The sequence below is a fragment of the Oryx dammah genome, unplaced genomic scaffold (genome assembly GCF_014754425.2).
Source record: "Oryx dammah isolate SB20612 unplaced genomic scaffold, SCBI_Odam_1.1 HiC_scaffold_2, whole genome shotgun sequence".
Lineage (NCBI taxonomy): Eukaryota > Metazoa > Chordata > Mammalia > Artiodactyla > Bovidae > Oryx > Oryx dammah.
In genome coordinates, this window is record NW_024070186.1 from 82,744,987 (window position 1) to 82,760,150 (window position 15,164).

Consider the following 15,164-nt stretch of genomic DNA (forward strand, 5'->3'; position numbering starts at 1 on the left):
TACTAGAGTGAGTTGCCATTGCCTTCTCCCTTAACTGTGCTAGAAGTATGTAAAGCATCTGGTCCCAGTGAATGCCTCTTAAAAGGAGACCCAAACACTGAAAGAAGGAGGAGTATTTACTCCTCATTTACAGTTTTGTCCTGCTTGAATTTTATTATATCCATATGTTATTCCTTCTATTAAGAAACACCACCACCACCTAATTTAAAGAAAAGAATTGTCCTTTAATTTTAAAGTTATTTTAGGATTATAGTGATGACCTTAACAATAGTTGTTTGAATGGAATCACAAGAGAGGAAGCCAGCTCAGCATGGGTGAGACATGAGAGGGAGATGAGTAAATGAAGAAAGAAGCAAAATGAGCTCAGTAAGTTTTGCTTCAAAGGGCGAAAAGAGGTAGAGTCATAGCTGAAGTTTAAGGCACGGAAAAAAAAAAAAAGAGGGGCGGATTTTTTTCATTTGTTTCTTTTTCTATTTTTAAGGTGGGAAATACTTGAACATGTTTAAATGCTGATGGAGAAACATGAGCTTGTTTAAATGCTGATGTGAAAGCTCTTAAGGAGGGGGAGCCAGAAGGAGTCATTCACTGACCACATATGCAGGCTGAGAAGGTAGGACAGAATGCTATAAAGCACGGGCAGAGGACTTCCCTGGTGGGTCAGTGGCTAAGACTCTGAGCTCCCAATACAAGGGGCCTGGGCTCAATTCTTGCTTGAGAAACTAGATCCCACATGCAGCAACTGAGAGTTCCCAAGACCTGGTGCAATCAAATAAATAAAAATAAATACCAAAAAAAATTAGAAGAAGGCAGGCAAATGGCATTTCCTCATATGTAAGAGAGATCAAGGCAGGAGGAAGGTGGAGACAAAAATCATCTGGTTGTTGGAGAATGGGGAACGGAGCAAATTCCTGTCTTATGGTTTCCATCTTTGTGAAAAAAGCAATGAAACAGACTATTAGCTGAGTTAGAGGAAAGGTAGAATGTGAGTAGTTAGGCATCTTAGAAACTCGAATGAAGGTTTGGTCTGAAACTTTAATTTCGGAGAATTGGAGAGCATGTTGACTGGAGACATATAGAAAGCTTGCATCAGATTTATAACACAATCAACCAACCTATACTGTGTAATACTTTTTCCAACAGCACCTGGATGCCCTGGTATAGGTATAAGGAAAACCAAGAGCTGGATTGGGGTGTTGACAAATGAGTGCCAACTCAACATAAAGAGTAAAGATACTAAACATTCCTTGGTGGCGACGGTGTAGTCACTAAGTCATGTCCATCTCTTTGAGACCCCATGGACTGTAGCCCACCAGGCTGCTCTGCCCATGGGATTTCCTAGGCAAGAGTACTGGAGCTGGTTGCTATTTCCTTCTCAGGGGATCTTCCTGACCCAGCCCAGTGTCCTGCACTGCAGGCAAACTCTTTACTGACTAAGCCACAGAAGTCCCTATTAAACATTAAAGACTCCTCTACCTCCACCACCATTAAGATCCATCAGTATTCTCCACATATTTTTCACTTATTTTTATAGACATATTCTAGTAAAAATAAACAGAGGGGAAAAATAACTTGAAAGGTTAGGGATTGAGATGTGAAGGAATGGAAAGAACTAGTACTTGTTGAGTATCAGCAATTATGCTAGATATTTACAAATGTGGTCTCATTTGTTAGGAGGTGAGCAGTGACTTCTTCCAGGTGGCTCAGCAGTTAAGTATCTGCCTGCAGGGCAGGACACCTGGGTTTGATCCCTGGGTTGGGAATATCCCCTGTAGAAAGGAATGGCAACCTACTCCAGTATTCTTGCCTGGAAAATCCCATGGATCAGGAGCCTGGTGGGCTACAGTCCATGGGGTCACAAAACAGTCAGACACTACTGAGCACACACATGGTGGGCAATGACGATTTCCCCATTATACTCTTTTCTAACAAAATTTCAACAAAGTCAGAATTCTTCCTTTTTGAGACTTAGTGGTTAAACTCACCTCTCTGAGATCATATACAGTCAAAACGATGGAAATGATGGACATGATTATGATGGCAAAAGCATACTCCTTATAGTCTTCACTAAACCACAGACAGACACTGAAGAGTTGAAAGACATAAAATGGATTTAAAACCTATTGGCAGACATAAAAACAGGAAGACAAAGGAGATATTTAGGCTTTACACTTGGCTATTCATTGGCTTTTTTGTTATCATAATCATCTTCATGACACAAATCATCCTATAAAATATTCTTATTTTATTTATGCAGCAATTACCATGTGCTAGATACTGCACTAAGCAACTTGACCTGAATTTACTCATTTAATTCCCATAATTATCTCATTAAAACAGAAGCCATTACTTATCTCCATGGTAAAGATGAAGAAACTGACTTTAGATATTGAGAAATTGCCCAAAGTCACAGAGCAGCAAGTATCATAGACCAGGATCTGAACCCAGACAATCTGGCCCCAGAGCAACTTACTTTTAATCACCACTGCTGCTGCTGCTGCTGCTGCTAAGTCACTTCAGTCGTGTCCAACTCTGTGCGACCCCATAGACGGCAGCCCACCAGGCTCTGCCGTCCCTGGGATTCTCCAGGCAAGAACACTGGAGTGGGTTGCCATTTCCTTCTCCAATGCATGAAAGTGAAAAGTGAAAGTGAAGTTGCTCAGTCGTGTCCGAGGCTCCTCCGTCCATGGGAATTTCCAGGCAAGAGTACTCGAGTGGGGTGCATTGCCTTCTCCGTTAATCACCACTGGACATTATTAATTTACAAAGGATCATCGCATGTCTCCTCATGTTGACCGTGACAACTGTCCTTTGAGGAGTACATAATATCATGGCTTCCCTGGGGACTCAGATGGTAAAGAATCTGCCTGCAATGCAGGAGACCCAGGTTCAATCCCTGGGTCAGGAAGATACCCTGGAGAAGGAAATGGCAACTCCAGTGTTTTTGCCTGGAGAATTCCATGGACAGAAGAGCCTTGAGGGCTACAGTTCATAGGGGTCGCACAGAGTTGGACACGACTGAGTAACTAACACATTGTATGTCTATCGCATGTATGTAGTAGTAGACTCGTGTCCAGTTTACATTTACTGGCCTTCAGAAGACTGAAGTAGTAGGTCAGGTTTACAAAGTTTAAATTCTTTCTAGTTTACTGTCCTTCTCTATGACAAACATTGTCATATCTAAAGCCTTTCAAGTACTTTATTGTATGAGTTGAAGACTAAATTTTCTCATAAATAGAGAGCCAAGCTGAAGGGATAATCTGTAGCTGAGCATCTAGAACACTATGGGAGAAAGTAGAGATTTAACTCCAACAGCTGTAATCCTGCTCGGGTTAAAAACATTTTGTGCCTTTACTCAAATTCCTTCTAGTTGATTTTCATCTTTCTAAAACACAAATCGTAATCTTTGCCTCTGGCTAGGGAATAAGCACAGAGAAACTTTTCTTATCGGTTTTTTCTGCTCTCATTCATGCCTTAAAGCTTGCTAAAAATTATTGAGAAAGAAGCTGGGGTTTAGTAAGCCTGTTTTAAGGCAACGAGGAGCAGAGATCATGTGCAGGAGAGGATCCAGAGTGTAGCCGTATAGTTACAGTGTCAGTAATCACTGTAAAATGAAGAATAAGCCCAGGGATAGAGTCAACGAGAAAAAGTTCAAGGAAGTAAATGATGGTCAAATCTTTCTTTCCCCCCCCCCCCCCACACACTGAGATCAATAGAACTAATAAGGCTAAACAAATGCTTTTCTCTTACAATTTTAGGTGCTGAGGAAATTGTGTATGTTGTCCATAAGAAAGGGATTGAGTTGGTTAAGTTTTAATTATTATTACAGTGTCACAAAGATGAGACAGAAGATAAAAGCATAGGATTCGAAAGGAAACATAGAACGAAAATCCTATGTTCACTGAGTCATTAAAGGGTAAGTAGACACATGACCATCCTATCTTATGCTATAACAGGCAATGTGTATGCAAAAATGGACCCCAAGAAAGAGTAGGGATGTGAATATGCTTAGCATTCTTTTAAGATAGTCCAAATTATGGTTACCATTGACAAATAGCATTCTTGATCATTTGACTAGAACCAAACTTTTCCAGCCAGCACCAAGAGAAAATAACGATACCTCCTTGATGAGCAGCTTCCAAATGGGTGTGATTTCAACATCGATAGTATTTGGCCCACATATTAACCTCCTGTGGGGAGAGATCACAGATCACTCAGTCACTACTAATAAAAATAAATGATTTCTCATCCATTCATAAAAAGGTCTGGTCCATGTTCGCTTTCTCACTTGTCAGATCAATATAAGCCTCCCTTGTAACATAATACCTCCATCTTTCTCAAAATAAGTGGAGAAAGGGAGGGTTTCCAGGTGCAAAACCAATAAACATGATCCTATTACATTTACTGAACTGGACTCTTCATGAAGTTAAAATTTTTTCCTGACAGTAATTTGGATATTTAGTTTCAGTCATTGTTCTATTCAGGCAGTTTCATGATTGGCACCCTCTCAACTCTGTCTCTCTCCAACTCTGGCTCCATGGATGTGAGATGGGGGTTCATTACAAGAGAACAGGTTTACTGATAAGAAATACCATGCCTGCTTCCCTCCTCCTATTTAGTTCTGGGAAGCTGCAGAATTTATTTTAATGTGAGTGAAAAGATGTTGAGTTCTCAAAAATAGTTGCACAGATACACAGCCCTTTAATTGAAAACTCAGAGATGTGTTTCTTTGATTCTACAGAACAATGACTCTCTGTGAGTATTTTGCTGTTAGGAACACTAAAACACTTTATCTGTGGCTTCTATGTAAATGCTCAGATCAAAGACCTTAACAGAATGTATTACAGCAGTGCTTCCCAAATGTAATGTTCACATAGATAACCTTGTGGTCTTGTTAATGGCGAGATTCTGATTCAGTAAGGGTGAGGTTTGGTCTGAGATTCTGCATTTCTAACAAGCATCCAACTGAGGGTGATACTGTATATAGACTGTGGGTCTATTCAAAGTGCCACCAAGGCTCCACTCTAAAATGGTCAGGAGGGGAATGCAGGGATCATAGCAACTTAGGACTAGCAAGGTGTGTATAGAGTTCTCCTTCCCCGCTTTTAACAGTTAGGAAACTGAAACCCAGAAAGGAGAAGCTATGTGCTTAAAGCACATAGGAAATTAGTAACAGGCTCTTGACATTCAACACAATGCCCTTCCCAAACATCACTTCGATGCCCAGTAACTGATTCAGAATTGTAGAAGAGCTACAAGTCTTGAGTGATATTCTTCTACTGCTCTACGATTATTATTTTGCTACATTATATAATACTTATTTCCTGATTAGTCAAAACTGGTTCAACCTTATTATAGTAACACTGAGAAGCATCATGCAGAGTAGAAAGATAACTAAACCTATAGTCAAAGATGTAATTCTTCCTCTGTCACTTCCATCGTGTGACCTTGTTTAGACCATTAACCTTTCTGAGTCTCAGATTTTTCATCTGTTTTATTGAGATGATAAGGGTGTCTGTTCTAACTCCCCCACGAAGTTGCTCTGATGAAGTGAGATAATGTATATAAAAGCATTTGTTTTAATAATATCAAATAGAGCACTACAACATATTCTGATATTATTAATAACCAGTTAAGACAGCTATTTTCTGGGCCCTCTTTTAGACTAATTGGTGACAGTCGTTTCCAGCTGTCAATATAGATGGATAACAATATAGATAACAGTATAGGCATTATGCATCTATAGGTACATAGATAGATAACAATAAACTTGGTACCTAATCTCTTGTTCTTCTGTTGTCAGACCAGATCCAAACTTTAGATGTATCTTGGCAGAACTTAGCCAGTCTTCCAAACAGCTAAAATAACAATAATATTGAGAAAGACATATTTAGCAAAATATATCTGAGATAGTATTTTTCTTTTTGGATATAATTGTTCAAACAACTTACCCAATTTTCTGGAAATGTCCTTCCAAGTTGTCCCAAACATATCTTATTTTCTGCACTTTTATGCATCTCACCTGCAAAAGAAAAGTACTAAGAAATCTCCAGTTTGAGGATCAATGGATACACACAATCCAGAGACTAAAGAAGCATTTGTGAAAGAAGCAAAGTATGTTAGCTAATCTAACATACTTAAAATGTTATCCTTTCCTAGCATATCCTTCAAATAAAGAAATGGCATTCTTTATTTGAAGTCTTCATTCAATCAATGTGTACCATGGACTTAATATATAAGTAAAACTCAGCCTCTGCATTCCACTGCTTGATAACCTAACAAGGGAAGGAAATATGTTATAAAAAGGGAAAACTGTATCATATAGTCAAATTTTATAAATGTCAAAGAAATGAATGCATAATAAAGCAAAAATTATAGGATTGAAATACTATAGAAATATAGAGGGTAGATGACAGAAGGTGTCATGGAGAAGAATCAGAGCTGCATTCTTAAAGGATTGGAAGAATTTTGTTCAGACGAGAAGATGACATTTCAAAGAGGTTTTGTACAATTTAGTTGTGGGGGAAGGCAGGTGAGGGGACCTATTTGACAGCAGAATAGAGAAAGAGGCTGGAAGGATGAATAAAGATCAGAGTATGAATTCTCAAATGCTTGGGTAAATGTTTAGAACTTAATTTTGTAAGCAACAGATTTGCAGAATAACCTATGGAAGAGACACTAAAAAAAAAGATTAGAGTGACAGGTTCTAGAAGTCTTTGAGGATATTATTGCAAGAAAATGAACTCTAGGAAATGAGCATCCGAGGGTACTGGCAATGGGAAGGAGAAGAAAGGTTAATGCTTATGACATTATGACTTTCTGTTTCTAATTTTTAAAGCAATTTTACCTTTGAATCTGAACTTCCCTTAACTGGTGGTCTAATTAAGCACAAAGAGAAATGGTAAGACTGTCGTGTTGTCATGCAGCAATAGCTGGAGTCAACTAAGGCACTTTTAAAAACACTGATAAGTGCAGATATTGAGCCTAGGTCCCAGAACTTTCCTTTTTAAGACTTCTGTCCCTTCCTCACATTTTGTTGAACATGTGTCTTCATTTGTCAGTCCACTTATTTGTTTGATGGAATTAAAGATGGTGGAGAGACTTCCCTGGTGGTCCAGTGGCTAAGACTCTGAGATCCCAATGCAGGGAGCCCAGGTTTGATCCCTGGTCAAGGAATTAGATCCCACGTGCCGTAACTAAAGACACCAACAAAGATTAAAGATCCCATGTGCTGTAACTAAGACCTGGTGCAGCAAAACAAATAAATCATGCTGTTGTTGTTGTGGTCGAGTTCAACTTCTGTGATCCCATGGTCTGGAACCCACCAGGCTCTCTGTCCACGGGACTTCCCAGGCAAGAATACTGGAGTAAGTTGCCATTTCCTTCTCCAAGGGATCTTCCCAACCCAGGGATTGAACCCACATCTCCTGCATTGGCGGGTGAATTATTTACCCCTGAGCCACTAGGGAAGTCCAAATAAATAAATATATATATTTTTAAAATGTAAAGATCGTAGAGGCTAATAATATTCTAAGGTTGTATCCATGGGATGATTTGGGATGCCTACTTCTCCAGGTTCATGGCCAGCTAACAGGTTAAGCAATCTGTCAGCTGGGCGCTTGACCTTTTTTGCTTTTGTTTATTTTGGCAATTACGACAGCTGAGTGGTAACAATTGACAGTAGAGAAACTGCTCAGCAATTGATTTTATTATTTCCAAAAACTGACCTTGAGCTCATAACCAATTTAAACAGTTGCCTGCACCTATATAAATTTAAGAGAAAGAAGTCTGTTATAAATATGTTTTAAATATGAATGTTAACTAGTCATAATTCAAGTGATACTAATTTAATATGATGGGAAAAGAGTAACCCAATTACATTTGAATGACAGAATTCAAAATAAGATCATTTTATAGACATAAACTTCCTAGGATATTCTTTGGGGATTAACCTTTACTGTAAGACAAATTCTGTTGGATACGTTATAATACAGGGCATGATACTCCTAAGAGTTAATATGCACTGAACATCCACTACATACCTGCAACCATATTGATCTTTGCATTTCTTAACTAATTGAATTGCATCAATTAATATTAGCAGTAGGCATTATCAGAGTTTAGTAATTGACTCAAGATTGCAGTTTTGAAGGATGAAGATGCGATTTGAACTGAGCTCTGGCTCCAAAATCCATATTCTTTATAATGTTCTATACTGTAAATTAAAGATTGGCCCAGTGGAGGATCTGAATTTACCCACTTTTATTGAAATATAGCAGCTGTACAATATTCTGTAAGTTACATGTGTACAATACAGTGACTCACAATTTTTAAAGGTTATATTCCATTTTTAGTTACTTTAAAGTATTGACTATATATGAATTTAACCTTGTATTTGGAAGGAAAAAAGATTCAACTTCTCCAGCATCTATAGGAGCCATAATCGTACTTACCTTTAGGTCTGGCTTTCTTATGGCTCTATTTATGATACTCTCCTCGTCCGTGATGAAAGGATTGTCAGGATTGAGCCGAAACGCGCTGTTCAAGGCTGACAGGCAGATCCACATCACCTTTTTCCGAGAGTAAGTTTGGAATTCATCCTGAGGAAATAAATACCAAACTCCCATGAAGTTAAGGAAGTCATCAGGCTAAAATTCAACCCGAAAAGCATTGTTTTAATATAATTGTGTAAGTTTGCAGAGTTAATAAACTCTCTTGATGGGACTATATGCCTTTGGAAGCTGGTAGATTTAGAGCTTTAAGGGGCAAAGTCTCGTCATCACTTACTGAGGAGTCAGAGGTGAATATGATGCCGTGGCATATGACAGCACTCAAGAGTCATGAGGCAGATGTTCAGGTAAGAACCAGTTTTCCCTATTACCCTCCAACCATGGGGCTACAACCACATACAAATTTCACAGGGAAAAAAAAGTCTCAAACAAGCAAGCATTCCAAAGTGTTTCTAAAGGGCTAAGAGACCAGGTGCACTGAACCATCCTCTTATTTTGAGGCTTAACTTCAATTCCACCGCTTCCAGAACAACCCCTTTAACACCTCTTGTGGGGGTGGCGGTGGGGAGGACTGTCACTATACCAACTCCAAAAGACTGCCACTGTCCCTCTCTTGGGCTCCCAATTACCTTCTGCATTACATTCTCTTAGTTCTTCCAGACTATCTTGAAGGTAGGTGCCATATTTTACTGTCGCTTACATCCCATCCACGTGGGGAATTTTGATTCACTCAATGAGAGTCTGATGAATGGATGAGAAAAGTATGGAAAGTGTGAGCTGAACATGCCCAGGGGTAATTGTCAAGATGTTGGCAGAGGCAGCACTGAGGAAGGTATCTTTGTGCATGACCCTAACTGAAGCTGCTTCAGTTTCAGTTCACAGCATAAAACTACAGGCAGCAGCACTGGATTGAGTAACCATGACGGTCCCTTAGAGACTTATTGATAATAGCCGTGGTTATTATCTGAATGGGTAAATGGCACACATAAATTCCACTTGTATGTCTGGTAAACCTCAGGAGCTGGGAAGAATGGCCAGGAAAAATGAAGCCTGGGAAGCAATTTGAGGTCTAGGAATGTAGGTCAGAACCAGAGATTGTCTCCATCACAACCACTTTTGCCATGAAGAGTGAGCTGACTGCAAAAGGCAGTGAGAAGCGTTAGTAATTATTGTAGCTAAGTCTTTTACAATGATTTTCCTCAGGCAAAGCCCACCTCCATGCCTTTGTTCCTGCTGTTTCCTCAGCCTGGAGTATCTTTAAGTCTCCCTGGGGCCCGATCCTAACCATCCTTCTGACTCAGAGTTCATGTATGGGAACATTCCTAATTTCTCTGATCTTTCCTCTAAATCATCAGGGTACTTGAGATTCTTAGCACATACTACCTCACTGCATCATCCTCTGTCCCCTCACCTTATCACTTCTCCAAGACTGTAGAGATCATGTCTGATGGATGTCTGTGCTCCAGCCTGGCTTAGCACAGATTCTGAGAGAGACAAGTGGAGAGAGAGAGAGGAGGGAGATGACCAAAGGAAGTAGGGAGAACAGAAGAAGGGAGAGGAAGAGAAGAAAGGAGAGGAAAGAGAAGGAAAGGAGAGAAAAGGAGAGGAAATTTTAAAGAGAGAGGAGGGGAGGAAGGAAAAACTTTAGTAGAAATTTGAAAGTTAATGAGTTAATATTAAAAACCAGTAAAGTTGGCTATATTTCATTTCTTAATTACTAAATAAAATCACATCTGCATGGAGTTACCTTCACAGCCTAAGAATGACTGAAGCTGGCTGCATTTCCAGTACTAAGCCACTGAACTAGGGCATGTTCCAGGTACTGTGGAATACGCCACCAGTTCCCTAGAACACAACTCGACACAGCTCAGCATCATCCAGCTTTGCCTTTGACCACATGAAAGAGTCAAGGGCTGTGTTATGAGAAAAACTTTGTGTTTCCAATAACAGTAATACAACACTTAATACTTATTGAGCACTTATTATGTTTTCAGTTCAGTTCAGTTGCTCAGTCGTGTCTGACTCTTTGCGACCCCAAGAATCGCAGCACGCCAGGCCTCCCTGTCCATCACCAACTCCCAGAGTTCACTCAAACTCACGTCCATCGAGTCCGTGATGCCATCCAGCCATCTCATCCTCTGTCGTCCCCTTCTCCTCCTGCCCCCAATCCCTCCCAGCATCAGAGTCTTTTCCAATGAGTCAACTCTTCCCATGAGGTGGCCAAAGTACTGGAGTTTCAGCTTTAGCATCATTCCTTCCAAAGAAATCCCAGGGTTGATCTCCTTCAGAATGGACTGGTTGGATCTCCTTGCAGTCCAAGGGACTCTCAAGAGTCTTCTCCAACACCACAGTTCAAAAGCATCAATTCTTCGGTGCTCAGCCTTCTTCACAGTCCAACTCTCACATCCATACATGACCACAGGAAAAACCATAGCCTTGACTAGACAGACCTTAGTCAGCAAAGTAATGTCTCTGCTTTTGAATATGCTATCTAGGTTGGTCATAACTTTCCTTCCAAGGAGTAAGCGTCTTTTAATTTCATGGCTGCAATCACCATCTGCAGTGATTTTGGAGCCCAAAAAATAAAGTCTGACACTGTTTCCACTGTTTCCCCATCTATTTCCCATGAAGTGATGGGACCGGATGCCATGATCTTTGTTTTCTGAATGTTGAGCTTTACTTCGCTCTCCACTTTCACTTTCATCAAGAGGCTTTTTAGCTCCTCTTCAGTTTCTGCCATAAGGGTGGTGTCATCTGCATATCTGAGGTTATTGATATTTCTCCCGGCAATCTTGATTCCATCTTGTGTTTCTTCCAGTCCAGCGTTTCTCATGATGTACTCTGCATATAAGTTAAATAAGCAGGGTGACCATATACAGCCTTGACGCACTCCTTTTCCTATTTGGAACCAGTCTGTTGCTCCATGTCCAGTTCTAACTGTTGCTTCCTGACCTGCATACAGATTTCTCAAGAGGCAGGTCAGGTGATCTGAGATTCCCATCTCTTTCAGAATTTTCCATAGTTTCTAGTGATCCACACAGTCAAAGGCTTTGGCATAGTCAATAAAGCAGAAAGAGATGTTTTTTCTGGAATTCTCTTTCTTTTTCGATGATCCAGCGGATGTTGGCAATTTGATCTCTGGTTCCTCTGCCTTTTCTAAAACCAGCTTGAACGTCAGAGAGTTCATGGTTCACATATTGCTGAAGCCTGGCTTGGAGAATTTTGAGCATTACTTTAGTAGCATGTGAGATGAGTGCAATTGTGTGGTAGTTTGAGCATTATTTGGCATTGCCTTTCTTTGGAATTGGAATGAAAACTGACCTTTTCCAGTCCTGTGGCCACTGCTGAGTTTTCCAAATTGGCTGGCATATTGAGTGCAGCACTTTCACAGCATCATCTTTCAGGATTTGAAACAGCTCAATTGGATTTCCATCACCTCCACTAGCTTTGTTTGCAGTGATGCTTTCTAAGGCCCACTTGACTTCACATTCCAAGATGTCTGGTTCTAGATTAGTGATCACATCATCATGACTATCTGGGTCGTGAAGATCTTTTTTGTACAGTTCTTCCATGTATTCTTGCCACCTCTTCTTAATATCTTCTGCTTCTGTTAGGTCCATACCATTTCTGTCCTTTATCGAGCCCATCTTTGCATGAAATGTCCCCTTGGTATCTCTAATTTTCTTGAAGAGATCTCTAGTCTTTCCCAATCTGTTGTTTTCCTCTATTTCTTTGCATTGATCGCTGAAGAAGGCTTTCTTATCTCTTCTTGCTATTCTTTGGAACTCTGCATTTAGATGCCTATATCTTTCCTTTTCTTTTCTTTTTTTTCATTTTTTTTAAATTTATTTTTTATTTTACTTTACAATTCTGTATTGGTTTTGCCATACATTGACATGAATCCACCACGGGTGTACATGCGTTCCCAAACATGAACCCCCCTCCCACCCCCCTCCCCACAACATCTCTCTGGGTCATCCCCGTGTACCAGCCCGAAGCGTGCCGTATCCTGCATCAGACATAGACTGGCAATTCGATTCTTACATGATATTTCTCTTTGCTTTTCACCTCTCTTCTCTTCACAGCTATTTGTAAGGCCTCCCCAGACAGCCATTTTGCTTTTTTGCATTTCTTTTCCATGGGGATGGTCTTGATCCCTGTCTCCTGCACAATGTCACGAACTTCATTCCATAGTTCATCAGTTCATATATCAGATCTAGGCCCTTAAATCTATTTCTCACTTCCACTGTATAATCATAAGGGATTTGATTTAGGTCATACCTGAATGGTCTAGCGGTTTTCCCTACTTTCTTCAATTTGAGTCTGAATTCATGATCTGAGCCACAGTCAGCTCCTGGTCTTGTTTTTGTTGACTGTATTAGAGCTTCTCCATCTTTGGCTGCAAAGAATATAATCAATCTGATTTCGGTGTTGACCATCTGGTGATGTCCATGGGTAGAGTCTTCTCTTGTGTTGTTGTTTTAGGCACATATAATGCCACATGCTTATGCTTTCATTTAAAGCTCAAAAACTCTAGGAGGTAGTTACTGTTCATCACCATCCCCATTCTACAGGGAGGAAACTAAGTCAAAGTTCGTAACCATTAGAGCAAGGATTTGACACCCTCATTCCCCAGACCTTCTAGAACCTGTCTTACCCTCTGCTCTAGTCTCTATTTTGTTTAAAAATACAGTTTGATTGAATTGCCATTTTATACCCAGCCTGAGCTAAGATTGCCAAAGGACAAAGTATCAAATGAAGTATCAGTGAAAAACTTGGTAAGAAAGTATACAATTTTTAGATAAATAGGAATACAAATTACAAAAATGGCCTCAGGATCAGAGACTTCAGACCACCAAGTGAGGACAGTTAGGAAGATAAGTTCCTCTGCTGCTGCTGCTGCTGCTGCTAAGTCACTTCAGTTGTGTCTGACTCTGTGCGACCCCATAGACAGCAGCCCACCAGGCTCCCCCATTCCTGGGATTCTCCAGGCAAGAACACTGGAGTGGGTTGCCATTTCCTTCTCCAATGCATGAAAGTGAAAAGTGAAAGTGAAGTTGTTCAGTAGTGTCCGACCCTCAGTGACCCCATGGACTGCATGCAGCCTACCAGGCTCCTCCATCCATGGGATTTTCCAGGCAAGAGTACTGGAGTGGGTTGCCATTTCCTTCTCCAGTACATGAAAGTGAAGTCGCTCAGTCGTGTCCAACCCTCAGCGGACCCCATGGACTGCAGCCTACCAGGCTCCTCCATCCATGCGATTTTTCCAGGTAAGAGTACTGGAGTAAGTTGCCATTGCCTTCTCCAAAGGTCCTCTTGGTCCTCTTATATGAAGCAAAATGATATTAACTACTAATTTTCAAATGATTACTTGATAGTTTATAAGCAATTGCTGTGCCAGTTGTCATATTTTAGGTTCACAAATCTCCAATGTCGATATTAAAATCTCCATTTTGCACATGAGAAAATTCTCCTTCAATAAGGCTAAAAATTGTCCAAGCCAATCTGGTATGGGGAGCAAGAGGGAACAGAGACCTGGGACCAGGTCTTCTCATGCTAAATCTTGTCTCCTTCCTCTTTGTTTCAACAAGTCATCCAACAGTGTTTGTGGTTCACGTATAGAAATCACCTTGATTTCTAGACTGTGTATCAAATAGCATCAGTTGCTCAGAATCTCTGATTTCCTAGCAACAGAGAATCTGACTCCCAAAATCAAGCTGTCACCCTCTGGTTCAGTGTGACAGCAAACCGACCTCTAGACCTTAATCCCTAAAAGGGAAAAGGCAAATTGGAACACTGGAACTCCCAAGCTCTCACGGGCCAGTATTAATCCAATGTACTGACTGCATATCTTAGTCTAGGCAAGTATTAAAAGCTGAAATTCTTCTTATTACAGTCTAAAGTATCACTAAATTGAAGGTGCTTGGATATAGTTGTCTCTAAGCTCATCCCCTTCCTGTCATCCCCTTTACTCCCAGGGGCCTTTTAATTCAAATTCTCTATAATGCAAAGTAGAACTCTATATGCTAAATAAAGATGCCACTGTGACTTTTGCCTTGTTTACTACTCTGTTAAAAACTGTAAAATCCTGCATATTTTTAATAACTATAAATGAAAAGTAACCTTTAAAAATTGTATACTTTTTAAAAATGATAAAAAAAAAAAACACCCAACTTTTTAAGGAGAAAATAAGACAAAGAAAGGGAAGGAAAGTGTGTGTCACTGTGGAGTGGTCACCCTGGGTGAGCTCATAACTTCTCTCCATTTTCAACTTGGTGTTGTCCAGTATGGAAAAGGCATGGGCTCCTTCATGAGATCAAATCTCAGCTCCAAACCAAACTGAAAAATCATCGCCACTCTCTGAACTTAATTTTCATTATCCAGGAAGTGGGGGTCATAATACAACTTCATGGATATCTTCAGAATTAAAGGCATAATGTATGTAACCCAGGCTGAATCTGGCCTATAGCTGATGTGACAAATGTTGGTTGCGTGCAGTGCTGTACCTCGTTTCCCTAGTATGTTGTTCCTGAGATTTTCTATAACTAGAAACTTATTTTCCCTTTAAAAAAATTTAGAATCTCTAAGAGTCTATTTCTCCTTCTGGAAAAGTAGTACGCTACAGCTGCTAAGTCGCTTCAGTTGTGTCTGACTCTG

General features: G+C 40.2%; 1 protein-coding gene across 2 annotated transcripts in view; it reads right to left on the reverse strand.

Moving 5' to 3' along the window:
• Window positions 1-15,164, reverse strand: part of ATP13A4 (ATPase 13A4) — a 122,592-nt gene that overhangs the window by 59,878 nt on the left and 47,550 nt on the right. For both annotated transcript variants that reach the window (XM_040267520.1, XM_040267519.1), the window contains exons 3-7: window positions 8,451-8,597; window positions 5,949-6,019; window positions 5,775-5,855; window positions 4,118-4,187; window positions 1,983-2,117 (exon numbers count right to left, since the gene is read on the reverse strand). In XM_040267520.1, coding sequence (XP_040123454.1) covers window positions 1,983-2,117; window positions 4,118-4,187; window positions 5,775-5,855; window positions 5,949-6,019; window positions 8,451-8,597 — 504 coding nt within the window. The remainder of the gene's footprint in view (window positions 1-1,982; window positions 2,118-4,117; window positions 4,188-5,774; window positions 5,856-5,948; window positions 6,020-8,450; window positions 8,598-15,164) is intronic.